We start from the raw sequence: 26,142 nt of genomic DNA, 5'->3' as shown, positions 1-26,142 counted from the left end.
TTTTAATGTAAGCTTTCGTGGTCCGTGGTCCACTTCTTCAGACACGTGAGTTAGTTGGACTATAGAGGCAACTACATGGTAAAAACATTCAGCACAAGACCCTAAGAGAGAGTGGTGTTTGCTTGCGTGTAATGATTTGTGGCTCTTGTGTGGTATTGAGTTCTTTTGAAGCTTGCCTCATTCTGCATTTATTTATTTAAAAGACGGTCACAGCACCTTTCTTCTTAACAAGGACCCAAGGCGGCTCACATCAATAAAAGACAATGTTCAAAGCGAAAAACAGTAGGTGTGCAGATATTAACAAAGGTCCAATAGATACCACAATAAGAGAGAGAAAAAGCAACACCAAAAACGCATTCAGATGGGTAAAGCACCGCAATCTATTTGAAAACCCAGTTCAAACAGCCAGGGAAAGCCTGCCCGAAGAGAACGGTCTTTGTCTCTTTGCAAGAGAGAGCAAAGATGGCCTCCAGTGGGAGGGAGTTCCACAGTCTGGGAGCAACACCATGACTAAAGGAAACAACGTGTAAGAAAGTGTAGAGAACGGAAGACTTTCCCTTTGGGTCTTGTTCTGAAAAGATGGGTCTGGAAGTTGTGAAGAAAGAAAAATTACCAAATTATTCCATTTGGTAACGGCTTAAGAAACCTTGAGAAAGAAAGAACACACAGAGACAAATATATGTGTAGATATGCACACAGGCACACACAGTTTGAGAAGAAGGCTGGGTGAGACACACACCTACACACTTTATTTTGCACACTCCTCGACCCCATTCCTCCATGGGCCCTTCATGGCATCCTAGCAACCTGCCCGGGACGAAATTCTATCCCGTTGCCTTTGGTGCTTTGAATGTCCGAGCACCAAAGAATTGTGATGTGGGAGGAAGACAGGCTGTCTCCTCCTAAAACGCCCTCTCAGACCATCACAAAGACCAGCCCTTTGTCTTTTCTAGACTCGACGGCTGGAACAAGGGCCAGCTTGGCGACCGCATGTCCTTTTTCCCTCCTGCCAGCAAATAACCGACCTATTCAAAAATGTGGGTTGAGTTACCGTCTTAGCCTGGGAGAGCCTTTAGATCGGATCTAATCTGCGATGGGATCGGCACATTTCGAGCTTCTGGGGTTGGAGTGTGAGAAAAATGTGGGAGAGTTGAGGGCTCGTAGCCCAGCACTGAAGGGTGTGCCAAAAAATCTGCTTCCTCAAGAAATGTGCTCCGTCGCAAAAGTTGCATGCTCAGTGGTTATCTGTGAAATGGGTCTTCTCGACCTGGGGCTGATGGGAGCGGTGATCCATCCATCCTATTTAAATGGCGCAGAATCTCTTTTGGAGAGGGAGGGCAGGGAGTAATTTCTTCTTTTTTAAAAAATTATAATCAACGGGTTGAGATCTTGGCTGTTTGCCTTTTGAGATGGCTTTATAAATCCCTGAGCAAACCTGGGAGGCCTGTTAATGTACATTTCATGCTCTTCGTGTAAAACAGGTTTTGAAGTTATTGTGTCATTCGCTGGAAGGTGGTGGTGATGATGTTGGCAGGGGCTGGAGAGGCGATCAAGGAGAGCGTCGTGAGGGATTTCCGATTTTTCTACTTTCCTTCCGCATGAACTTCAGGGCGTCTCGGTCAGAAAAAGTAACAGAGAAAGACACTGCCCAGCTGTTAAGGTTGCCCAACACGACCCGTCACAAAACAGAAGGGGGATCCGCTGTGTTTTCCGTATGTCTTTAAAATCAGCTCTGCTGCAAAGCGTAGGAGCGGCTTGTTATAAAATAATGAGGGGGAAAAAACCAAGTAAGTTGAAGAGCAATCATTAGAATTGCAGGGGGAACAAACTAGGAAAACGTGAAGGCAGCAGGAAAAGAGGAAGACGAGACATGAGATGGATTGTCTACATAAAAGAAGCCATAGCCTTAAAATTTGCAAGAGCTGAGCAGGGCTATTAATAAGAAGACCTTTGGAAGCCACTGATTCATAGAGTTGCCTTTGTTTGGATGTGACTTTATGGCATGTAACAAAAATAGTCACATTTTTTCCATTACCTAGAGATAAAGCTTGGAAGGGTATTTGGAATCTTAATGTTCAAAGGCGGTGCATTCCAAAACAGCGGCCCAAATCCTGTTACTTTCATACATTGGCATAAATCGGATGGCGTAAATCACAATGGTGAATTGCCTCTAGCTAAGCCATCGACACTTGCATTCTTTGCTGTGTGCTGAGTTACGTGACTGGTGCGCAGTGAGGAATTTGAGTGTTGGTTCCTTAATAATATGAACTGTGTGCCAGCAAGATGATTCCGTTTCATGGCGACCTTTTCAACGCTTTTCTAGGTAGCGAATACACAGAATTTTGTCCGCTCAACAGGCAGACTTAAGAGCAGTTCAAAGAACTAGGAATACATGCTCACTGTACAGTTGTGTCCCGCTTTACGATTACCCCGCATTAAGACGAATCCACTTCACGACAATGTTTTTGTGATTGCAAAACAATGGTCTAAATGGTGTTTTTTCGTTTTGCGAAGATTGCTTCGGGAACCGATTCTTCGCATTACGACGATCAAAACAGCTGATCGTTGGGTTTTCAAAATGGCTACCGGCTGCTTAAAATGGCTCCCCGCTGTGTTTAGGGATGGATTCCTCGTTATACTGGCACCGAAAATGGCCGCTGAATGGAGGATCTTTGCTGGACAGTGAGTTTTTAGCCCATTGGAACGCATTGAACGGTTTTCAATGCATTTCAATGGGCTTTTTATTTTCGCTTTACGACGTTTTCGCTTAACAGCGATTTTCCTGGAACAGATTATCTCCGTTAAGCGAGGCACAACTGTACCTCCAATTCAGCCTTACGTTGGGCACCAATGCTGGACTTTGCAGAGAGAGCTTGGAGAAGTTCCTTTTTGCAACTACAGGTCCCAGAATGCCCCACTCCCCCCACTGGATATGGGATTCTCGGAGTGATCGCGTCAAAAAGTAAAGTTTTCAAACTCTGTTTGCAGAATAAATCTTTTGGTTTTAAGAGTGGGTGTAAAATTCAGCCATGCTGATACTTGAGACTTTACCACCACAGACTTGGCAAAAACATCTATCAACCATTCTTGGTCTCTTATCTACATTTCCCCCTCTACTATCCATGAGGGGGTGGTGTCCAGCCTGATGAAGTGGAAATCTTCTGCATGAAAGCTTGCAGTTGATCTGATTTTTTTAGCGGTCCGATAAAAGGGATCACCGTTCCCAAGTTTTATTTGACTTCAGCTTTCATGGACTTTAGCCCGCTGGATGTAATAATCCACACATTGTGTAATTCAGAAAAGCTTATGGCAAATGAAACTTGTTCATTGTCAGACGATCACAGGATCCTGTTGCAAGGACAAATTGGGGAGTTACACAGCTCACCCTCTGGCTATGTGTTAAAGGCAGCTCAGTAAGTGCAGTGGGCACTTACAGCAATTCAGCTAATTTAGCAATAAGCAGTACAACTGGTTTTTTCCCCATGCCTGCATGATTTTTTTATTACTTTGAAGTAAAGTGGGTGCTTCCCTTTAATTTTTTTTAACTAGGGTGCACTAGGGTTCTCATCTTCTTGGATTACAACTCCCATCTTCCAGTACCATTGGCTAGGTTGGCTCCAGGACTAATGAGAGTGGCAGATGAACAACACTCCTGTTGTCTTTCTCTGCTTTAGTAGGTTGTGCTGACTGCCACTGGTGTCATATTTCAGAATTAAGGGGGTCCTAGATCATGTCAAGCCTGAATGATGTCTGGAGGCAAAAAAGTTGAAACTGCCCTTCTTTGGGCACATCCTAAGAAGAAAGGATTCTCAGGAAAAGACAGTACAGTGGTGCCTTGCTAGATGATGATAATCCGTTCCACTGAAATAGCTGTTTAGCGAAATCATCGTCTAGTGAAAAGCATTTCTCCCATTGGAATGCATTGAAACCTGTTTAATGCATTCCAATGGGGAAGAATCGTTGTTGTCTAGCAAAGATCAGCCATAGGAAAGCCACTTTGTGAACCACCAATCAGCTGTTTAAATAGCTGTCTTGCGAAGCTTAGGTCCTGAAAACACCCGTTTTGCGAGTGCGGAGGGAGCTGTCAAAATCGTCTAGAGAAAATTGGTTTGCGAAGCAGGGACCAAATATTGTCCAGCGAAATTCCCCCCATAGGAATCACTGTTTTGTGAATCGCTATAGCGATCACAAAAAGTCAGTGTCTAGCGAAAAAACACTCATGCGGGGTAACTGTCTAGCGAGGCACCACTGTAATGTCAGGAAAGTTGGAAGGCAGCAGGAAAAGAGGAAGACCCAATGTGAGATGTACTGACTCCCTAAAAGAAGCCACAGACTTGTGTGTTTACAAGAGCTGAGCAGGGCTGCTGAAGACAGGACATTTAGGATATTGCACGTAACAACAACAGAATACTGTGACGTATATCTTTGGGGACTGCCTTTAATGCAGAAATCTAAGCTTTCAACCTTATTTTTCTCAGTTTTTCATGAACTTCCCAGCCTGCAGGGAATATTCCACCCCACCTCCCTTCGGACCTTCCAACGGCTTTGTTGCAATGAGGCCCGGAGGCTGTTCAGCTGATGATGATCCCGTTTTGTTTATGAGCTTCCTGGCTTGCACGTTGACTGGGTGTAGCCCTAGCTGGCCAATGATGCTGGCAGGGTGCTCCTTCCGCTGAGTCATGCTTAGCGAGTGATCTTTCGTGAATGATAGTACAGAAAAAGAATGACTCGGACCAACTGACGGGGCTGGAATGTTATGCCGGATACTTATTGCCGGGAGAGGTCAAGTTTCAAGCCTGGTCTGGGAGGATTGTATACATGTGTGCCAGCTGGAACAAAAATAAAGGATCCTTAAAGCCCTGCCAGATGCATGGATTGTGGGGCGGGAGGAGGTTTCTCTTGGAACATGATGCCAGATAAGAACTCCGTGGTTGGGTTGTTTGTTTGTTTGTTTGTTGCATTTATATGCTGCCCATCTAGACATAGTCTACTCTGGACGGCTCGCAACATACAAGATAAAAACAATATATATATTCGTCGTCTAGTTGTTTAGTCATGTCCGACTCTTCGTGACCCCATGGACCAGAGCACGCCAGGCCCTCCTGTCTTCCACTGCCTCCTGTAGTTGTGTCAATTTCATGTTGGTTGCTTCGCATACACTGTCCAGCCATCTCATTCTATGGTTTGTTGATTTAAATAATTAAAAAATCAGTTGTTAATTAATCCTGATTTAAATCAAATCCACTCTGCGTCCAGCCTGACAGTTCTATTATTTATGAATGATAAACGCCTTCTGAATACTCTCTTTCTAGAACGCCAAGAAAAGGGTTGCCATGAACTGACTTGATGGCACATTGTTTTTGTTGTTCTATGAGGCTGATGGTCATTGTAGTCAAAGAAGCCCAAGCTGAGAAAGTCTGACTTCCTTGTGCACCAAGAGCCTGCTCAAGAGGTGGGGCCACGAGCAGGGCGCGCTAGATTGCTTAGGGTGTAGGCGGGCATTGAGTTGCCCAAGGAAAGGAGGGACCACCATTTGCAAGAGGAGGAGAAAGTGGCTCAAATTTACATTCATGCACAACGGGCACACTCGGTCGATGAGGACATCAGTGTTGGGGTTGGAGATGAGGGAACGGATTAGGAAACGGCATAATTAACATAATTAGGAATTGGGTTTGGCGAGAGGGGAAGAGCTGAGTGCAAATATAAAGAAGAAATGGAAGGGAGAAAAACTGTTCGGAGGCCTCAGTATGGGATGGCAAGAGATGTATTTGTATTTAAGCGACACAGACAAACACACGTTCTACTGCATTTTATTAATGGTCAAAGTGACTCTCAAAACACGACAGTTCTTTCCTCTACGTAATTAATCCTTGTTGGGTTTATATTATGTCTGTAATGCCAAGATTCCACAGGAGAAGTACTCAGAATGTAATAGCATTTTTGCCTCAAGGCAAAGATGCGGATTATGGTTCGTTTCTATTTGTGTTCTTTTTGCTTTATTACAAAGTTGCCCAGAGACCAAGAAGGGAAAAGGAAGAAGAAAAAAGCTTCAGATGCTTTGAGTCTTCTATTTTGGGCCCCTACAAATTCGTTCTGAAAGATGATTTCTCTCTGATCCAGTTTCTCATTTAAGGAAAAACAAACAAACCCAGCATTGTATTTATTCAAAATTTGACGTTTTTCCTGTGGTTTTTCCTGCTCTTCGACTCCGTGTTTTAGTTGTTGACCCGTGCATTGTATGCTGAAATTAGTTCACAAGGAAGAGCCGGGCTCACGTCTTTGTGAGGTGGGGGCCCCAAAGTCACGCCGGTGAGCTGGCATTTATGCCGAGAGCCGAGTACAGTTCAGGCCTTTTTAAAAAGTCCCTGTTGCAAACCCTTTTAAGGTCTGCGTTACGAAAAAGAACGCGGAGAAGCTGTCGTCTTTTCCAGGGTCGTTCGGGGTGACCTGCTTTGGGCCTGGTTGTGTCGCTGTCATGGTTTCAACGTGGCTCGTACGCCAGTGTTTCCGAGTGTATTTTTTTTCAACCTCGAACATTTTGACTTGAATCCTGCCTCGTAATTATTTTCAACTGGGGCTTCTCGGAGTGAGGAAAGCTGTCGGTGTGAGAAAAATCAGCGCTCTTAAAGGGAAGCCAAAAACATGCTTATTTTTCTCCTTTGCCCTCCCCAGGCGGCATTGCCGGTGGTATCGAGATCTGCATTACATTCCCCACGGAGTATGTGAAAACCCAGCTTCAGTTGGACGAGAAAGCGAACCCTCCACGCTACAAAGGCATCGGTAAGTCCGCGGGACTAGCAGCGGCCGGACCTCTCTCGGCGCCCGTCAAGTGGCTGTTCCCTTTGCGCTATCCCCAGAAAAAGAAAAGAAACAAACAAATAAAAATAACAATCAGTGATAGTGATCGGTTTGATGACACTGAGAGTAGCTGCTGGAACAGGCTCTTTGCCTGAGCAACAGAACCTTCAAAGGGGCAACCGGGCCATTAACATAAAAGCAGTCATTGTGGGCACCAGGGAGTTGACTCCTGCCCCTCCATCTTTGGGGCCGTGCTCCCACATGGTCTCTCATTGCTGTGTCCAGGACGCCTTGCAAGTGGGCTAGTAGGCGTGGGGTTGCACCACAACGGTGCATGGTCTCGTGGTCCCCGGACGCGGGGGGGGCAAAGGCTCCTTCTTCGTCGCTCGTTCTTGGCACCTGGCTTAGCCCCGGTGGACCTGGGGGGCTTCATGAGCTGCTCCACCCAGAAGCCGGTCTTGGGGGTCACGTCTGCGGATCGTTCCCCCCCTCCAGCCTTCTATTTCTCCAGTGACAGCGGCGCCTCCGAGGCCTCGCACCCCTCCCAGTTCATGGCACCCCCACCCAACAGTCCTCCTGTCCCATCTCTGTCTCTCTCTTCCTGAAGTCCAGCCCCACCATGGCCACACCTGGGGCCGCAAGGGCATCATCCGCCTCCCCCTGCCAACGCCCCAGTCCATAGGTGAGCTGCAGGTAGAGAATCCAGCGGTTGTTGTCCGAGAGGTGGAGGGCCCACTCTCGCCGCCAGGGAGACACACACACACCCAGCAGCACAAGGGAAGTCCTAGGTTTTGCAGGTGGAGGACTAGTGTGAACCAACACAGAAGCTGGCCTTGTTGGGCCCTTCCCAAGATGTCCTGCTGCCGATACTTGGAGTAGAGATGTGGAGATGCTTGTTTTCGAGGTACAGCTCCCAGAACTCCCTGGTTGCATGGCTGTTGGGAGAATTCTGGGAAGCGTAGTCCAGAAAACCTAAATCTGCACACCTCTGACCTGGTGTTTCCTGCATCGACTGCTGCTCTTCTGAACTTTGTCCTGTTGCTCTTTGCAGCGGATTGGGCCCAAACACACAAGGTGTGCAAACGAAACACAGCAGTGGTAGGTAGTTTCTTGCTCAAGGGCTTTTCAGAAGCATCTGGTCGCTTCCTGGGTAAACAGGAAACTCGTGTTGAGAGACATTTGATCCACCACAGCTCTTCTTACGTTCTCACTTACCAATCACATAAGGCAACATATATGTCTCCCTCCGTATCATCCTCACAAGAAACTTTTGAGATTGTTTCAAGAGCATGAGTGGCTTGTGGCTAAGCATGGGATTTTTAGATCTTTTTTCAGGACAGCTACCAAACTCAGCAAGAGTCCCCCAGCTAGAATCTTGGTTGTTTTCACCAAAACCCCCCCGCAAAATAGCAAATTGTCAGAGGAGGTTCAGGATTCGACCCATTCCTTATCAAAGCTGTCTTTCCAACCAGGTCCGTTAAAATGGAGAAGTGCATGGATGGTGCTTTTTAAGCTTCGTGGTAACTTCAGAGCATTTGGGCAGCGACAGGTTTTTTTGAGAGGCACCTTCTCTATGGGACCTAATGAACGGAGAGATTACCGGCCCCTAGTGCTTTGCAGTTCCCATGGAGCTTAAGAAACCTCCACCTATAGGTTTCTCCATGCTTTAATGTATATCTCTGCAGAGAAAGCCTAGACAAGGAACAAGGGAGGAATCTGGAGCTCTTCTGAGGACTTGGAATTTGTTTTGGCTAAAACTAACGAGATTCCTGCTAAATCCTGGTAATTGTAGGAGGGGGAAAAAAATCCAAGAATCCCATGCTTAGTCATGGCTGGACAGTGGTGCCCCGCATAGTGACGTTAATCCGTTCCAGGATTAACGTCGCTATCCGGATTCGTTGCTATGCAGGGGGGAAAACCCCATAGGAACGCATTAAACTCCGTTTAATGCATTCCTATTGGGGAAAAACTCACCGCTATGCGGGGAATCCTCCATCTGGCCACCATTTTCGCCACCTGGTAAGCAAGGGCAGGGCACGAAAAAGCAGTGGGCAGCCATTTTGTTGACCCGGCGGCCATTTTGGAACCGCCGATCAGCTGTTCCCAAAACATCACAATGCGATGTTTTGCCTATTAAAACATCGCAATGCGATCGCATTAGCAATCGCAAAAAATGTGTCGCTATGGGGATTCGTCATTAAACGGTGCGCTCGTTAAGCGAGGCATCACTGTACTAAACTCGCCATTTGTGGCACATGTCTCAGTGGTGATTTGAACCTGGGCTTTTCTGGTTCCCGGGATTCGAGACTTCTGCTTCACCCACGGCTCCAACTTGAGGATCGTTCCCAAAGACCCTCCTACACATACAGAGCTTCTTCCTTCCCAGAGATCCACCCCGTTCGCCCTCTCAGAAGGACACCTCTTGTTGTTACGTGCTGTACTGTTGCTCTTCTGAGTCCGACTGATTCCCCCCCATTGCCTTGCGTTTGGACTTTCCTCTCCTGTCACGCACCAGGGCAGGCAGCAAGACAAGAGGAAGGCAGAATGGGATCTTGTGTGCATTAGACAGTGGCTGGTGATTCATTGCGTAGCTAGACGGTTGCCCGGCTGAATCAGTAAAGAGGGTGGCTGGGTTCCAGAAAAGCTGGACCGGCTCCCCTTGTAACTGGCTGCCAATTTTGTACGCTGTGCCCTGGCAGCCTTCTTTGCTGTGGGACTCCAACATTTACCCCGCAGCGTTTATTTTTAGGCCTTCAGCATAGCGATGGCACTGGTAGCTGATGCAGGAGAGGGCAGGATGTGACAAAACAGGGTACAGTGAACAGCGGAGTACCCGCATTGGAACCAAGCTCAAAGGAAGCCGTTTCCAGCACATAATGTTCCCGTGGCGTTCTGATGCATGGCTGCAGATTCATGCCTGTCCTCTCCCTCTTCGGCAGCCTCTGGGGTGATCAAAAATTAACTACTCTTAACGGCAGAGAGGATACTGTGCCGTTTCCTTTGGCGGGAGGCAAACCTTTAGCTCTGCCCATGGATTGACGCAGGAGAGGCCTCTGGGCGCCAACAGAGGTGCTGCCCTAGTTGGCAGTTTACCAGAGAGGTGGAGCAGTGCAGTGGTTAGAGCAAGGATGAAGAAAACACATCCCTCCAGATGTTTTGTGGATTACAGATCCCAGCATGCCTCACCCACTAGGCAGAGGCGACGGGAGCCACGATCAGCAACGTCTGGAGGGCTAAACCTTTGGCTTGGAGGAGCTTCCATATCCTCAGCTTTTCCTTGCCAAGGCTCTCTCCGCAGTGAGAGGCGGAAAAGCATGAAGAAAGAAATGGGTGGAGATTTCTAAGCTCCATGGGAGCTGCAAAGCATTAGGGGACAGTGGTCTCTCTGTTTATTAGGCCTGGTAGAGGCATATCACCTGGAGTGGTGTACCTTGACTTCTAATATCCTTGGATTAAAGTGTGGGACTGGGACCTTTGCTGATCCAGATTTTAGTCCTCACAGAGGCGCGCAGCCCCTGGGTGACCTTGACCTGGTAATTTCTCTCCACCTCACTCACCTCACAGGGTTGTTGAGAGTAAGAGAGCCAGATCTGCTCCTTTAAATCCGTGATGTCTGTGAGAAAACTAAATGCAACTATTGCAGAAAAGAATAAATAAAAGCAAGCTGCTCTCAAGCTGCAAAGGGCCAGTTACTTGGCATTGTATCTGGATTATTCCAGTTAGAATTCTTTGCTTACGTGATCCAAGATCATCTACTTTGCTTGGCAATCGGACTCCAGAGTTTTAGGCCATAATTTTCCCCATCGTCTCTTGCCTTGATACTTTTACGTGAAGGTAGTGCTCTAAAACTGGGATATTTTGGAAGGCAAAGATCGTCTTGAACTAATAATAATAATAATAATTTATTGTCATTGTAAGTGTATACACATACAATGAAATTCACAGACATCCAGAGACCAGACTCATGCACAAACATAAAATTCCCAAACACTCCCCACTCACTAAAAGTCCCCCACTAAAAATACAAACATCTACACCGCAGGCCAAGTAACACAGTCCAACTAATTATTCACTGCTGGTGGTCTTTAAGCTCATTATTAATTGCAATTATAGCTCTGGGATAAAAACTATTGACAAAACGTGTGGTCCGAGTCTTAATTGTTCTATATCTTCTGCCAGACGGTAACAGTTCAAAAAAGTTATAAGCAGGATGGGAAGAGTCTCTCAGGATGCTGTGTGACTTCCTCAGACAGCGGGATGTGAAGATGTCATCCAGGGTTGGTAGCTGGAGCCCGATGATATTCTGGGCAATTTTAATGGTTCTCTGTAGAGCCTTTTTGTCCGCTACAGAGCTACTCCCAAACCATGCCAGAATGCCATAGGTTAGGACACTCTCAATGGTGCTACGATAGTAGGACAGAAGTAAATGCTGTGATAAATTTAACTTCCCGAGCATTCTCAGGAAATACAGCCTCTTCTGTGCCTTCTTCATTAGCATGTTGGCATTTATAGTCCATGAGAGGTCCTCTGAGATGTAAGTACCCAGAAATTTAAAACTACCAACTCTCTCCACTTCCTCACCGTTTATGTACAGTGGTAAATGTACATTTCTCTTCCTCCTAAAATCCTAAAACTACTGAGCTGTGGTCAATCATCTGCCAACTCTTAGGCAACATTCTCCTGAGAAATGAAACCGTTTGGTTTATTTAGTCTTGCATTATCAAGTCTGACCGCTCAGAGCTCTCTGGGTCCAACAATCTGATTTTTTTTTAAAGCTAGAAATGGAAAGGCTGCTTCCCACCCACCTCTGGATGACTAGTAACAACAAAACAAGAGCAGGTGATACCTTTATTAGACAACTCATTGGAACATCTTTCTCTAAGAACGTCATCCCATGGGACCCAGTCCTTGTAGACCACGCTCTTACGGGTTGCTACACCAAGAATGACTGGGAAGACGTTGAGTAGAAATCGAACCTGCTCAGTGGTGGCCCCATCCTTATGGAACGTCCTGGCTCCCTTCTCCCAGCCTTTAAGAGACTGCTGAAAATTAGGGTTTTTTTTAAACAGAAGCCTTCAGGGACATCTTCTTTAAAATTTTGTTACATTTGTGCTGCCTCTCTAACCATAGTTTGGTTTTGCTTTGCTTTGGTTTGGCTTTTATATTGCTTTGTTGATTATATTTTGATTTTTTTAATGTCCTGTCTGCTATTGTTACGTTACTGTATATTGTTTTGTTTCCATTGCTTCAGTTGTAAACCACAATTGCTCAGTACTAATCCGGGGATACACAAGTATAATAAACCAAGCAAGAAAGCAAGGAAGTAGACAGCTAGCTTTTGATGATAAGTCATCTTCCTCAGGCTGTGCACCAAGATTTTGTGGGTAATTCAATAAATTATCTATTAAGAGTCCCAAAAGTTTCCTGGCTGTTGGAAATGATGTGTACATTATAATGGAAACTGATGTCTTAGTCCATAAACTGGAACTTTTTGAGTGCAAAATGAACCAGAATGGGATCATTACCACTGTTTTTTTTTGTGGGAAGCTGCAAGTGATGTTGTCTGTGTACCTCCCCTTGTAAGGGAGAACTGTCTGTAGATTTAGAGAACCCCAAGGTTTGCAGGAGGACATGAAATGTGGCGATAGGGGGGATATTAAAAGGTGGAAAGTCCTCCAAAGTGGCTGGATAATGAATGAGCATGTTTTATGGCCATGCTGCCTGATGAGGGAATAGAAAGAAAGAAAGAAAGAAAGAAAGAAAGAAAGAAAGAAAGAAAGAAAGAAAGAAAGAAAGAAAGAAAGAAAGAAAGAAGCTGGAGGAGAAATGCGATTGAAATTATCTTGAAGGGGGCACACCGAGCTGTCTGCTGTTCTGAACATGAATATTTCAGTATTGTGAGTCAGATTCCACTTGCAAATGTCTAGTTATCCTTAAAGAGGTAATCCTCTCTATCGTATATTTGCTCTTTCTCTTCCTTAGCGGACTGTGTGAAGGTGACTGTCCGAGACCATGGGATCAAAGGTCTTTATCGAGGCCTCAGTTCGCTGGTGTATGGCTCAATACCAAAGGCTGCTGTGAGGTAATAACTGTTTTAATCACTTTTTAAAAATCCACCAAATCTCTTTTACTCACTCAGAAAGTGTTGTAGGAATGCTGAACTCAGGATTTAGCAGAAAAACACTAATGTAGATGGCTCACAATTTGATATATAAATTAATGGAATAATAAGTAGCTGGCTGGATAGATAGCTCATTGGTTTCGGTATCGTCTGTGAAGCCCAAGGTTAGGGGTTCGATTCCCTTTTGTGCCTTCTGGGAGAAGAGCCAGCCTGGGTAGCCTTGGGCAAGCTGCCCAGTCCCAGAGCGACCCCTAGAGGAAGGGAATGGTAAACCACTTCTGTGTATTCTCTACTTGGAAAACCATAAGTCAGAATTGACTTGATGGTAGATGATTAGTATTATTAATAGAAAGCTCACAATAGACTGCCAGGGGATTATAGTCAGGAGAGGAAAACAGGTGAGATGTCAAACAGAGCCGGGGGGAGAGGGCTGCTGTTGCTTAAGTTTCCTCAGAAAAAATAAATTTCCGATTAATAACACAGAAGAAAAAGATACATTTTTTAAAAAATGACCACTGCCAGAACCACTGACCAGCATGATCAGTGGTTATATTGGGCGGGATGTTCTGGGAGTGACTGCTTCAATAAAGTAACTTTCCAAGCTTCTGAAGCAACGCAATTAGAGCCACAGCTCTAACGAGGAGATCTGGGTCAATCCCCGTTTGCCGAAAGGTTGGCTCAAGACATTTTGCCACCCGAGACAGAGAAGGAAACGGTGCTTCCTCCATTTGCTTTTCAGCACCTGAGGAAGAAAACCCCTTAAATATCTCTTTACCGCCCTTATCAGGAAAACTGTACAATGACAGCTGGAATTCTCTTGTCGTTTGTATAAAGTTATGTCACTTCCCACTGATAATTGCAACTTAACGGATAAGGTGTTGTGCCACATCTTGGCCCTGCAATCAAGCACGTGACCAGGCAAACCACTAAGATTCATTCCAGCACTTTATCAATTGCTCACAATTAGCTTCAGGAAGTTATCCAAGCCTTACACCAATATCAGTAGGATTTTGGGCATTATCTTATTGCTGAGTCTTGGGGGGCCAATTGCTACATGTTAGCACGGTGCTGCCCCATGTGGGGCAGCCAATAGAGAAATGAGCCTAGGAGACCTGAATTCAAATCCCTACTCAGTCATGGAAACTTACCGGGAACAGAACAAAACCACTCCTTAAATGTCTCACTTACCTTGAAAGGCCTGTTAGAGTTGCAGTACTTGACGGCATATAACATGGGGCTTTGGAATGATAAAAAAACATAGTTTTAAGAGCTGACTTTCCTAGCTTTTTCGGGGATGTGGTGGCGCTGCGGGTTAAACCGCAGAAGCCTCTGTGCTGCAAGGTCAGAAGACCAGCCGTCGTAAGATCGAATCCATGCAACGGCGTGAGCTCCCGTCCCTTGTCCTGGTTCCTACCAACGTAGCCATTCGAAAGCATGGAAATGTGAGTAGATAAATAGGTACCACCTCGGTGGGAAGGTCACGGCATTCCGTGTCTAGTCGTGCTGGCCACGTGACCATGAAAACTGTCTTCGGACAAACGCTGGCTCTACGGCTTGGAAACTTGGATGGGCACCATCCCCTAGAGTCGGACACGACTGGACTAAATGTCAAGGGGACCATTTACCTTTACCTTTTACCTTCTTAGCTTTGCATTGGGTGTGCTTTGCTTTTTTCTTGAAAATAACCACATTCCATTCTTCTCCTTTACATGGGCTGCTTCTCTTCCCGTGCCAGGTTTGGGATGTTTGAGTTCCTCAGCAACCACATGAGAGATGCAGAAGGGAAGCTGGACAGCACCAGGGGCCTCCTGGCCGGTTTGGGAGCCGGCGTGGCGGAAGCGGTGGTTGTGGTGTGTCCGATGGAAACGATCAAGGTAAAAATACACACAACTCTCCAGATGGGTGGTCTGCCAGCTTGTTGCTAAAACCCCTGGCCTTGTTTTTCCCTGAATTACTATTGGAATGGGAGGTACTAGGAGTTCTATCCCTGAAATATACCACCTCCTCCCAAATATATTCAGATCTGTTTTCATTTTTAAGGCATCTTGGTTTAACAGAGCTACTTCACGTGTTGTCCGTGTGCAGATTTTTAATGGTTCCGTTTTGAGTTGTTTTAATGGGAGGGTAGGATGAAAAGGTGATAAATACTTTCTGTGCACTAAGTGTGATAAATACGTGGTATCGTGGCTAGAGCATTTGGAGGCTTGACTTCTAATCTCCATGGAGATGAAAGCCATGGAGTGATCTTTGGTCCGTCCCTGGCTGTAAAACAAGGGTGGTTGTGATATAATAGAAGGAAGGAGACGTATGCCACCTGGAGCTCACTGGAAGAAGGGCAGTCATTCAACTGAATGAAGATGTAGCCTTCCAGATGTTTTTGGGCTACACTCGCCAAGATCTGTGTGGAGGACTGGATGGGGTTTAAGAGCAACATGGGAAATGGTATACATCCTTAGAATATTGGTTGCATTAAAGGGACAGATTCAGTCTCCAGATAAGGCCTGCCTCAAGCCTGAACCCTTGTTTTCTGTCCTAGACCTCTCACTGTGTTTTGGACTATACAGTGGTGCCTCGCTTAACGAGCACACCGTAGAACGACGAAATCGCATAGCGATGAGGTATTTGCGATCGCAAATGCGATCGCATACCGATGGCCCCTATGGGCAAAACTCGCATTGTGAAGATTGGTAAGCGTTTCGCTTACCGATCTTTGCAAAGCGATGCCCGCGGATCAGCTGTTCGGCGGCTCCAAAATGGCCGCTGGAAGCCCCAAAATGGCCGCGTGCAGCGTTTTCGCACCCTGCCCTCGCTTACCGAGGGTGCGAAAATGGCTGCCGGACCCTGGAAACATCGCTGAACGGTGAGTTTTTTGCCCATTTGGAACTTCCCCGTTCCGTACAGCAATGTTTTCACATAGCGAGGGTTAATCTGGAACGGATTAACCTTGCTATGCGAGGCACCACTGTATCTCCCATCATTCTAGTCAACATGGCTGTGTCTTGGGCTCTTATTATTTATTTATGTGTGCATAGTTTATTATACGATCATAGACCCGAAAATACAAAGATAAAAACATTATATAAGATATACAGAATAAGTAAGTTGTTAGAACATATCAGAGGCATAAAACTTGAATCATGTGGTTTGTTTGTTTGTTTGTTTGTTTGTTTGTTTATTTATTTAAAATATTTATATGCCACCTTGCTTACAGGATTAAAACAAAGTTAAAAGTTAAACAATAAATTATTGCAATATTTAAAAGGCATTCAATAGATATATTAAAACATAATATTATATTGCTCTTATGTGATTTATAAGAGCAATATTAAACACACAAATAATAAAACAGAATAAAATGATCCCTTAAAAAAAACCTTGGTACAACTAGGCATTTAAAGGAAAGTTTGCTTAAAGAGAAAGGTTTTCACCTGGTTACAGGAGGAGAGCCAAGATGGGACCAGCCTGGCTTCCAGTGGGAGGGAGTTCCATAGTCTAGGAGCAGCCACAGAGAAGGCCCTCTGGGAAAGAACAGGAACTGGCAGATTCCAGAGAGGAGGCTGTGTTCTTAGTCTGTCCCACTGTTAAGAAAGAGGCTGTTGTGTTACAAGGGTTCCTGTGAACTGGTCTGTGGTTTCCTTTAGGTAGTCAGTTCATCTCGTATTTGGTTTTCCTCATTTCTTGCTGCCTTCCACCTTTCCCATTATTACTGTTTTTTCCCCAGAGAATTCTGTTTTCTCATGATTGGCCCAAAGTAGGACACCCTCAGTTTCAACATTTTTACCACCAGAGATAGTTCAGGCTTGATTTGATCTGGGATCCACTTGTTTATTTTTCTGGCAGTCCAGCGCATCCACAGAACTCTCCTCCAGCACCACATGTCAAATGAATCAATATTTTTTCCCTGACACCTTTCTTAATTGTCCCGCTTTCACAGCCATTAGAACTCTGTAGTCTGATTAATTTGAACGGCTTAGAGATTCAGGCTCTTGGGGGGGTCACATTATCTGTGATTCTGGTAGTCATAACAAAATTGGAGGCTCGTCAGAGTTGAGTTGGCAGACCTTTAGAGCTACCTAAGGCAAACTCCCAGAGGTGTCATTAACAGCTTGGCTCAGGTCATGCAAGCTAAAGGCAGTGGTTCTTTTCTGAGTTAATCCATTTCATGTCCAGATTTCCTCTTTTACTACTGACTTCATCTTCTCCTAAGGATTATGCAGAATTATTTCCTAGGCTGCCGGTCTCCTAGTAGGAAGAAGAGGAGAATTCTATTAAGCAGATTAAGGAGTGGAAGACCCTTTCCTCCGACCCTTTTCTCCGACCCTTTTCTCCGACCTCCAACAGCCTGTGTAGAAATCCAGGAACAGTCTAATTAAAAAAAGAATCTACACTTTGACTTTGGGAGGCTGATAAAGTTACTGGGAGGGAGGGAGGAACACCCTGTCAAGGAGAACAGGAGAAGAGATGGAATGGAGTAAGCCTCTGGAATACAGAAGACCAGTTCTCCATACTGCAACATTTTGTTGCAGGTGCCACTGATTCCACTGTTAGCCATTACGACAAGTAGCAGTTGGAAGACCAATGCTCTTAAAATGATCAGGCAGAGACTGTATATAGATGTTTCCATTTTCTCTTAAAATGCAAGAACTGCCTTATATCAAAACAGATCAAAACAGATCATTGCTTCTGCCCAGGTCACAGGGTCGTCTGGCTTGGAGAGTGGAGGTTGAGCTTTTCTGCATCTATGCTAGCTTTTCAAACTGGGCATACTGGGGTTTAGACGAGGGACCTGCAGTCTGCAAAGTTCAGTGTTCTGTCTTCAGAACTCTGAGCCTTCCAGGCTTTTAATTGAAATCCTTCTGACCTAGCTCGTCAATTCTCTGTTGTTCTTCCTCTGCAGGTTAAGTTTATCCATGACCAGTGCTCCCCGAAGCCAAAGTATCGAGGTTTCTTCCACGGAGTGCGGGAGATTGTTCGGGAACAAGGTGAGAGCAGGAGATCGGTGGTTGTGAGCCACTGACTTTTCTTCCTGGAAGGATGCTTTGATGCTTCTCTAATTTGGAAATTGGCCATGGCATCTGTGCCAGAAGCGAAAGGAAGGAGAAGTTTCTCTGTTGCTCCAGGGTGCAGGACTAGGTGTAATTGGTGGACATTTATTTAAAATACCGTGTTTTTCCGTGTATAAGACGCCCCCATGTATAAGACGCCCCTCCCACGTTTCTAACCCAACATTAAGAACTCAAGTGAGGCTTAGCAAGTGTAGGGGGAAAGGGATCAAAGCGCTGCAGGATCGCTTTGATCCCTGCTTTCCCCTCCACTTGTTTTTGTTCTCTCCACAGCTTACTTCTGTGTATAAGATGACCGACCCTCAATTTTTAGTCTAAAGATTTTAGACAAAAGTATAGTCTTATACACAGAAAAATATGTTTTTTTTTTTAAAAAACTCTGCCTTTCTCCTTAAAAAGGACCCAAGGTGGCTTACGTTATTAAAAGACAACATTTAAAGCTAAAAGCATGCAGATACTAGAAAGGATCGAACATCAAAAACATTAAAAAGCAAGAAGGCACAATGATTTATTTGAAAATCCCAGTCAGCCCTCAGAGAAAGCCTGCCCAAAGAGAAAGGATTTTTTTCTTTGTTAGAGGAAGGACAGCAAAGACTTGGCCTCTTGTGGGAGGGAGTTCCAAAGTTTGGGAGCAGCCACAGAGAAGGCCCTCTCCCGTGTCCCTGCCGTACACAGCTGGGAGGGTGGTGGGGCCAAGACAGAAGGCCTCCTCCAAGAGATACAGCAAGGAGACAAGTTTTGACTGAATGATGATGGGAACTTCCCCATGGCAGGCACTGTTGGGCTGTCTTGGCTGCTTGTTAAGTTATACTTCACGGGAAGTAAACAGAAGTCCATTTGCCATCTGTCAGGATCGCTGTAGTTACCAGGCCTGCCTCTGTAAATCCTGCATTGATTAGGGAGTTAGGTTGGATTCTGTTCTATTCCATCCATCCATCCATCCTTCCTTCCTCCCGCCCTCCCTCCCTCCCTTTTCTTTCTTTCTTTCTTTCTTTCTTTCTTTCTTTCTTTCTTTCTTTCTTTCTTTCTTTCTTTCTTTCTTTCTTTCTTTCTTTCTTTCTTTCTTTCTTTCTTTCTTTCTTTCTTTCCTTTCTTTCTTTCTTCCCTCCTCCTTCCTTCCTTCCCTCCCTCCTTCTTTATTTCCTTCCTTTTTCCCCTCCCTCTCCTTCCTTCCTTCCTTCCATCCTTCCTTCCTTCCTTCTTTCTTTCTTTCTTTCTTTCTTTCTTTCTTTCTTTCTTTCTTTCTTTCTTTCTTTCTTTCTTTCTTTCTTTCTTTCTTTCTTTCTTTCTTTTTCTTTCTTTCTTTCTTTCTCTCTCTCTCTCCCTCCCTCCCTCCCTCCCTTCCTTCCTTCCTTCCTTCCTTCCTTCCTTCCTTCCTATCCATCTATCTGTCTGTCTGTCTCTCTGTCTGCCTTCCCTTTCTTTCTTTTAATAATGCTCTTTTGTTCTGTATTTCTTTTTTTTCTTGCAGGCTTTAGGGGCACTTATCAGGGTTTGACGGCCACTGTCCTAAAACAAGGATCCAACCAAGCCATTCGCTTTTTTGTCATGACAGCTCTCAGGAATTGGTACAAAGGTATTTGTGGCTGACAGTTTGATTATATTTCTTGTGTCTGAGCCTCCTTTCTCTCCACCCCTCCTGCCTGTTCTTCTGCTGGATTAGCTCTTCCTCAGTCCAAACATTGTCCAAAACAATCCATTGACTGGAAGGAGTTTCTCTAGGAAGAAAAACAAATTTTCTAAAACAAACACAACAGCCACCAAACATTCTCTCCCAAGGTGTGCTGGTGCTAGTCATTCATTTGGGCGTTGCTGCAAATGCCCATTTTATTTTGTTTATTCTTTATTGATTTGATTTGATTTATATATCATCCCATTAGTACATGCACTCCTCTGGTTCTTTCATTCTTTCCTCCGAGGGCTTGGTTTTCAGTCTCCATGATCCTCCTTGTTGCCCTCCTCTGAACTTGTTCCAATTTGTCAGCATCCTTCTTAAACGGTGGTGTCCAGAACTGGACACAAGGCTCAAGGTGAGGCCTAACCAGGGCTGAATAGAGGGGGGCTAGAACCTCACACGATATGCAGACTATCTTTCTGTTATTGCACATGATTTCTTGTGTGGATGGTTTTTTAAAAAAAATCACAAAAAGTGGTGGTCACAGGTGAAATGAACTTCAGGTTGGAAAAGAAAATGAGACATGGAGTGAAATTCAAAGGGACAGGTTTGACCCTGAGGTTTTAGCTGCCATCCTTCTCATCGGTGCTGGCATGGCTGTGCCAAGCTACCAAAGGCGGCTTTAAGGCAAGTTGTTCGAAACCTGCCGGTTCTTCGGAGTTTGCTCTCTGTCTTCACGCCTGCCTTCTCTCGCTCTTTCAGGAGATGATCCAAACAAAGCTATAAACCCCTTGGTCACTGGCATATTTGGAGCGGTTGCCGGAGCAGCCAGTGTTTTTGGCAATACTCCTTTGGATGTTGTGAAGACCAGGATGCAGGTATGCTGAACACCTGGCCTCTGGCCGCTCCTGGATGGGGTGAATCCGTCTGCCAGCTTCCTATTTAAAGGAGAGGCATGTTTTACAGTGCTGCCCCACATAGCGACGTTAATCCATTCCGGATTAATCGTCGTTATCTGGAAACATCGCAGGGGGGAACATGCGGGGGGGGGAACCCCATAGAAACCCATTAAACTTTGTTTAATGCGTTCCTATGGGGCGAAAACTCACTGTTATGCGAAGATCCTCCATAGCGCTGCCATTTTCGCCGCCTCGGTAAGTGAGGAAATCGCATGAAAATGGTTGGGCCGCCATTTTGGGCACATGGCAGCCATTTTGGAACTGCCGATCAGCTGTTCCGCAAACATCGCAATGCGAAGATCGGTAAGCGAAATGCTTACCGATCATCACAATGCGATGTTTAGGCTATTAAAACATCGCAATGCGATCGCATTAGCGATCCCAAAAAATAGATCGCTATGCGGATTCATCGTTAAACGGTGCGCTCGTTATGCAAGGCACCACTGTATTCCCGAAGAATTTCCATAAACATTCTTAGGGATTCCTCATGTCAGCCCTAAATACGTTGTGCGCCTTGTGGAATTCCTGAACAGCCTTTCCCAGCCTGCTGCGTCGATGCAGCTCCCACATATTCTGTATTGAGGTGATGGGAATGGTTGTCTAATACACTTGGAGGTCCTCAGTTATAAGAAGGTTGAGCCAAACTGATTAATGGGACCTGATCCTGCCAGTTGAATGAAATCTTTTGAGTGCAGAGCTTTATCCATTGGATTTGGATAAATGATTCTGTTGGGTCAGGGTGGGTAAAGAATTGAGTGTCTAATAAAAGACTTGCTCTAATTACACCACGGATAAATGTTCATGGAGCTACAGACCAGATTGAGCTACAAGTTTCCCCTCAATAGACCACCCCTTATTTGATTAGTTTACCTCAACTGGCACTTAACTGTCTCAGTACATGCACTTCATTCCTATATGACTAGAAAAAGGCAGGAAAAAGAATCTGAACGACAGAACAATTGGCTGTTACTGAACTGACTGAAAGCAACCCCAGTCCAGAAGGGTCCCTCCCAGCCAAAACCTCTCAAAGGCATCATATGCGGGTTGCAATATTTCCAACAGATTCTGTAAGTGGGGTCTGGAAGAAAATATTGCTGTCCATGGTGCTCCAGTTGATGGGCTGGCTCAGACTTTTTTTCCTTTACATGGAAGGTCCTGATCTCATGATACAACATGGAGAATGACTTTGTTGTTATTATAGAGCAGGAGTGCAGGGTTTCCGACTTACCCCATAATTCCTTTTTAACTCCCATTAGCCCCATCATTTCTTGCATGGATTGGAGTTCACCCCATTTTTAAACAAATACAGTGATGCCTCGCTTAACGATTAACTCATTAAATGATGAATCCGCTTGACAATTAGGTTTTTGCAATCGCTTTTGCAATCGCAAAATGGTGTTCTAATGGGAAAAAACTGCTTTACAATGATCGGTTCCCTGCTTTGGGAACCAATTTTTTGCTTTACGACGATCAAAGCAGCTGATTGTCAGGTTTCCAAAATGGCCGCCCGCTGTGCAAAATGGATTTTTCGCTATACAGGGAGCAGAAAATAGCCTCCCTATGGAGAATCTTTGCTTGGACGAGCAGGTATTTCGTCCATTGGAATGCACTGAATGGTTTTCAATGCATATCAGTGGGCTTTTTTATTTCACTTAACGACGATTTTGCTCTACAACAATTTCGCTGGAACGGATTAACGTCATCAAGCGAGGCACCACTGTAAATAGAAAATGGGACATCTATTTAGGAGTAACTTCTGTTGTCTCCTGCTGGGACCCGAGTTTCAGCTAAAATAAATGGAACAAGGTGAATGTGATGGAGACGAGCTATGGGATTGTGAATAAATGACTGTCGTCTGATACCCTGCACCTCGATTTTTCCTAATCGTCTTGTGAATCGAGGTGGTTGACCATTCTCTCTCTGTTTCTCTCTCTCTCTCTCCCCCACCCCTACCCCCACCTGTTGCAGGGCCTTGAGGCGCACAAATACAAGAGCACTTGGGACTGTGCCTATAAGATCATGAAATACGAAGGACCCCTCGCGTGAGTTTTGCATGTCTTCCCCCCACCCCACCCCCACACACCCAAATCCACTGCATAGTGGAATGTTTATTAGGCCTGGCCAAAATGCCACCCAAAAAATGGGCAAGTTTTCCAATCCTGCTAAAGCCTTCCTCTGTCTAGGAGATGCTAAAACAGGATAGGGAGGGAACGGCGACCTTCTTAACTTTAAGCCAACTGTTGTGCCCAGGAGGGGTGCCATTCATGTCCGGTCTCAATATGGAGATTGACTTAGTTATTGGTAACTGTTTACCCCACAATGCAGTCCAGGGGGGAAAAAAGAAGATAGTGCCGAGCCCCATTTGTGAACACATCAGAAGCCCAGCTGCAGCATCATTCTGCATCTATTTTCCTGAAGTGTTCTGCAAAGTACCGTAATACCCTGCTTAGCACCACGGCTCAGCGGTGATTGGGGTTATTTGAACTTCTATGCTTTATGTCAGGAGTTCCAGAAGGCCGGTCTGTCTTTGGCATGGAGGAGGTAGAGGAGGTCCTGCATCTCCTGGGCCCCCAGCCTGCCTTGGGCATTGAGTAGAATCGAAGCTCCCAGCTAGCACTGAGGCAGGAAGTGAGGCAGAGTTAGGCCTAGCTAAGTCTCAGAGCCTTCCGGTGGAGACCTTTCTCCCAGGCGAGCCACACTTAGGTCTCTGTAAAGTGTCTTGTCCATCAGATGGAGCTCACGGAATGGAGAAGTATGGGGTTTGTAGTCCAAAAACTCCCATTCCTAAACATCACCATGTTGCATTTATTGATCTTTCACTGGCAACGGCTGGTGGGCCCTGGCAAGATGCCCCAGGAGGCCATGTTTTGGTGCCAACCCTGGGGAGGGGGGGGACATCACAAGAAGACTAGATTTTTGGCATGTTCTACTAAGAGCTTCCATGGATTCTCTGAAAATCTCTCCCTCTCTCTTCCCTCGTGTAGGTTTTACAAGGGCACCATCCCCCGCCTGGGCCGGGTCTGCTTAGACGTGGCCATTGTGTTCATCATCTACGACGAGGTGGTCAAAATCCTCAACAAGGTGTGGAAGACGGATTGAGCGTTGGCCAGCGGGCGAGAGCAGCGCCGTCTCCCCATCCACCAGGCGGGCAACAGCTGGGGGAAAAAGGCATGACCAACCACAGAAGGCATTCTAGGGTGTGTGTGTTGTTGTTGTTGTTGTTGTTGTATTATTATTATTTTCATCTGAAGGGGTCGCCAGTCATCCTGGCCCCCTCGCCGGTGCCAAAAGGACACTCATCCACGTCCGCAAGCTGCTGTTTCCCTATTAAGCTTCATGGGCACGTACAACATTTATCAGAATGAACTCTGGAGATTTTGAGGATTGTTTTCTTCGTAAATTATTGATTGTACTATTACATAACCAGTGGGATTTGGGGCAGGAAGGAGCTGAGGGGGTGGAGGATGCGTTGTGATAGGGCACCGTTTTATGCCATCTTAGGAGTGTGGAGGTTGAGCAGGGGTTTACCTCATTGCCACAAGAGAGGGGAGGAAGACGTCCCTCAGAGATCGACACGGCAAAAGCAAGCCAACTCTTCTAGGAAAGATAATTCGTTTTAAAAGGTGATTTGGGATGAGATTTGTGACTCGTGCCGTTTTTGCTGGGGCTTTGTCAAAAGGAGGAAATGGCATGGGGTGGTCGGCTGGGAGGGAACTCCTCCAAGATGACCAGGAGAAAGGCTTCCGTCCGTGACATTTATTGAATCGGACAAGGAGGCCCGGAGAAGCGTTGTTGGCTTACAGTTGGGGGGTCGCTCAACCCAGAAGAGCCAAAGAGCCAAGCCAAGGGAAATCAGCTGTAGGGCTGTCTCTAGTTCTCTTATCTCACTTCTGCCTACCCACCCCACAAATGATTAAACACGGGCATTTTCACAGGAACACAGAAATACTTGGGGACCCTGACGGGGGTGGGAGGTGGAACAGAAGTTGAATACATTCCATGAGCCATCCTTCATCAGCTTCCTTTCGTCTACTTGTAGCTTTTTGTGGTTCTGCCTTCTCTTGTTACCCAGCAGTGAGCATCGTGAACCTCCGGCTCAAATAATAGATTGGACCATTGCATCGTTTGAGTGGTGGTGGGTTTTTGTTGTTTCTTGTTTGTTGTGTCAGTTTTACTGGCTTGCGACGGGACAAGAGAGCAGTTCTTTCTGTAAAGGTTCTTGCCTTCAGCGTAAGAGGAGAAGAAGCCGTTCCAGCTTTCGGAAGGCCTCTGTGTACTGTGTGAGCCCTACTCGGACGTGGCCGGTTGGCCCATTGGCACCACCTGCCGGCAGGTACCATGCCAGGTGAGAGAGCTGCTGCTACCCCAGTGGTTAGGAGACACAACACACACTGGCCTTGGCGTTTGCCCCAAAGCCGTTGGCATTCACGAGCGCGCAGGCAAGCCAACGTTGCAGGAAACGTCCAAATAATGAAAGCCGTGTTTGATGCCACCTTTTGGGACAGGTGCGACCCTCCAGCTGTTTATACTACCATTCCCGTCAGCCCTAGCCAGCAAAAAGATAGGAGTTGTAATCCACAGATTTACCCACCTGTGTTTTAGCAGATGCCAGAGCAGAGAGGAGAATGCCCATTGCTGTGGGTTGGCAGCAGAACACAGTGTCAAGAATGTTGAAGGGGGGGCTGTTCTGATGGGTTAGTGTTGGTGTGGCAGCGGCTGCAGATGATTAGGAGGTGGTGGTGAGCACCTAGCACCTGCTAGCTCCATTATGATGCCAACCACAATATCACCCCTATTCGGAGATGGCAACATGACCTATACAGACCATGCATGATCCTTCTATACCAGGACTGGGGGACCTGTGGTTTTCCATTTTTGCATTCAAGGAGGGTTTGAAACATTGGGGACCCTGTTCCCCCATGGAACATAAGTCTGTGCTTGTTTGAGTTTTCCTGCTGCATTGCGCAGAAACCGTCTTCCCTGCCCACCCCATAAGCTCATTCCGTAAGAGCTCATTTGTTTACATTTCTGAATGGGAGAGAGAAGTAGGGTTGGCCTTAAAAGTCAATGAAGTTACTTCCTCACTTGAGCCTTTGAAAGGTTCTCCTCGTTTCTTCTTTTTTCTTTTTCAAACGTTCTCTGCTCTCCCTCTCCACGGACGCTTTCCCTTTCTCTCTTTCGGTTTGAGGGCCATCACAAGTCCTGAGCTTCACGCACACAGAGGCTTGGCAAGCATGACACAGACCGATTCATCCTTGTACTGTATTTGGAGAGGACTTCATCGTTGTTGTTTTTCTGTTGCCCAGGTGCCAAGAGAAACACGTGGTAACTCTATTCCACGTTTGTGCCAAATTTTGTATGTCTTTGTCTCTTTCGGCACGTGGGGTGGTGGCGTTTCCTGCAGCCCCAAACACCTGTTAGATGCACACGGTTGGTTGGTTAAATGCAGCTTATTGTTGATGGGAGTCCTGGTCAAAGGAGAAATCCAGAGGGTTCTCTCCTTCTCCACTGCTACGTTTTAAGGTATATTCAGAGGAGCCAAATATATATTAATTAATTAAGTGTAGAATTATATATATATATATA

The 26,142-nt window shown here is 45.8% G+C and overlaps 2 protein-coding genes across 3 annotated transcripts in view; one reads left to right on the top strand and one right to left on the bottom strand.

Moving 5' to 3' along the window:
* Positions 1 to 24,682, top strand: part of SLC25A1 (solute carrier family 25 member 1) — a 48,739-nt gene extending 24,057 nt beyond the window's left edge. For both annotated transcript variants that reach the window (XM_020814499.3, XM_078381673.1), the window contains exons 2-9: positions 6,673 to 6,780; positions 12,781 to 12,880; positions 14,655 to 14,793; positions 17,817 to 17,901; positions 19,454 to 19,558; positions 20,360 to 20,475; positions 22,525 to 22,598; positions 23,541 to 24,682. In XM_020814499.3, coding sequence (XP_020670158.3) covers positions 6,673 to 6,780; positions 12,781 to 12,880; positions 14,655 to 14,793; positions 17,817 to 17,901; positions 19,454 to 19,558; positions 20,360 to 20,475; positions 22,525 to 22,598; positions 23,541 to 23,655 — 842 coding nt within the window. In that variant the 3' untranslated portion in view covers positions 23,656 to 24,682. The remainder of the gene's footprint in view (positions 1 to 6,672; positions 6,781 to 12,780; positions 12,881 to 14,654; positions 14,794 to 17,816; positions 17,902 to 19,453; positions 19,559 to 20,359; positions 20,476 to 22,524; positions 22,599 to 23,540) is intronic.
* The window catches only part of LOC144584783 (uncharacterized), a 205,507-nt gene that overhangs the window by 81,346 nt on the left and 98,019 nt on the right, over positions 1 to 26,142 (bottom strand). The gene's annotated exons all lie outside the window — the stretch shown is intronic.

The sequence above is a fragment of the Pogona vitticeps genome, chromosome 14 (genome assembly GCF_051106095.1).
Source record: "Pogona vitticeps strain Pit_001003342236 chromosome 14, PviZW2.1, whole genome shotgun sequence".
NCBI classification, from domain to species: Eukaryota; Metazoa; Chordata; class Lepidosauria; order Squamata; family Agamidae; genus Pogona; species Pogona vitticeps.
This window is presented reverse-complemented; position numbering and strand designations above follow the sequence as displayed.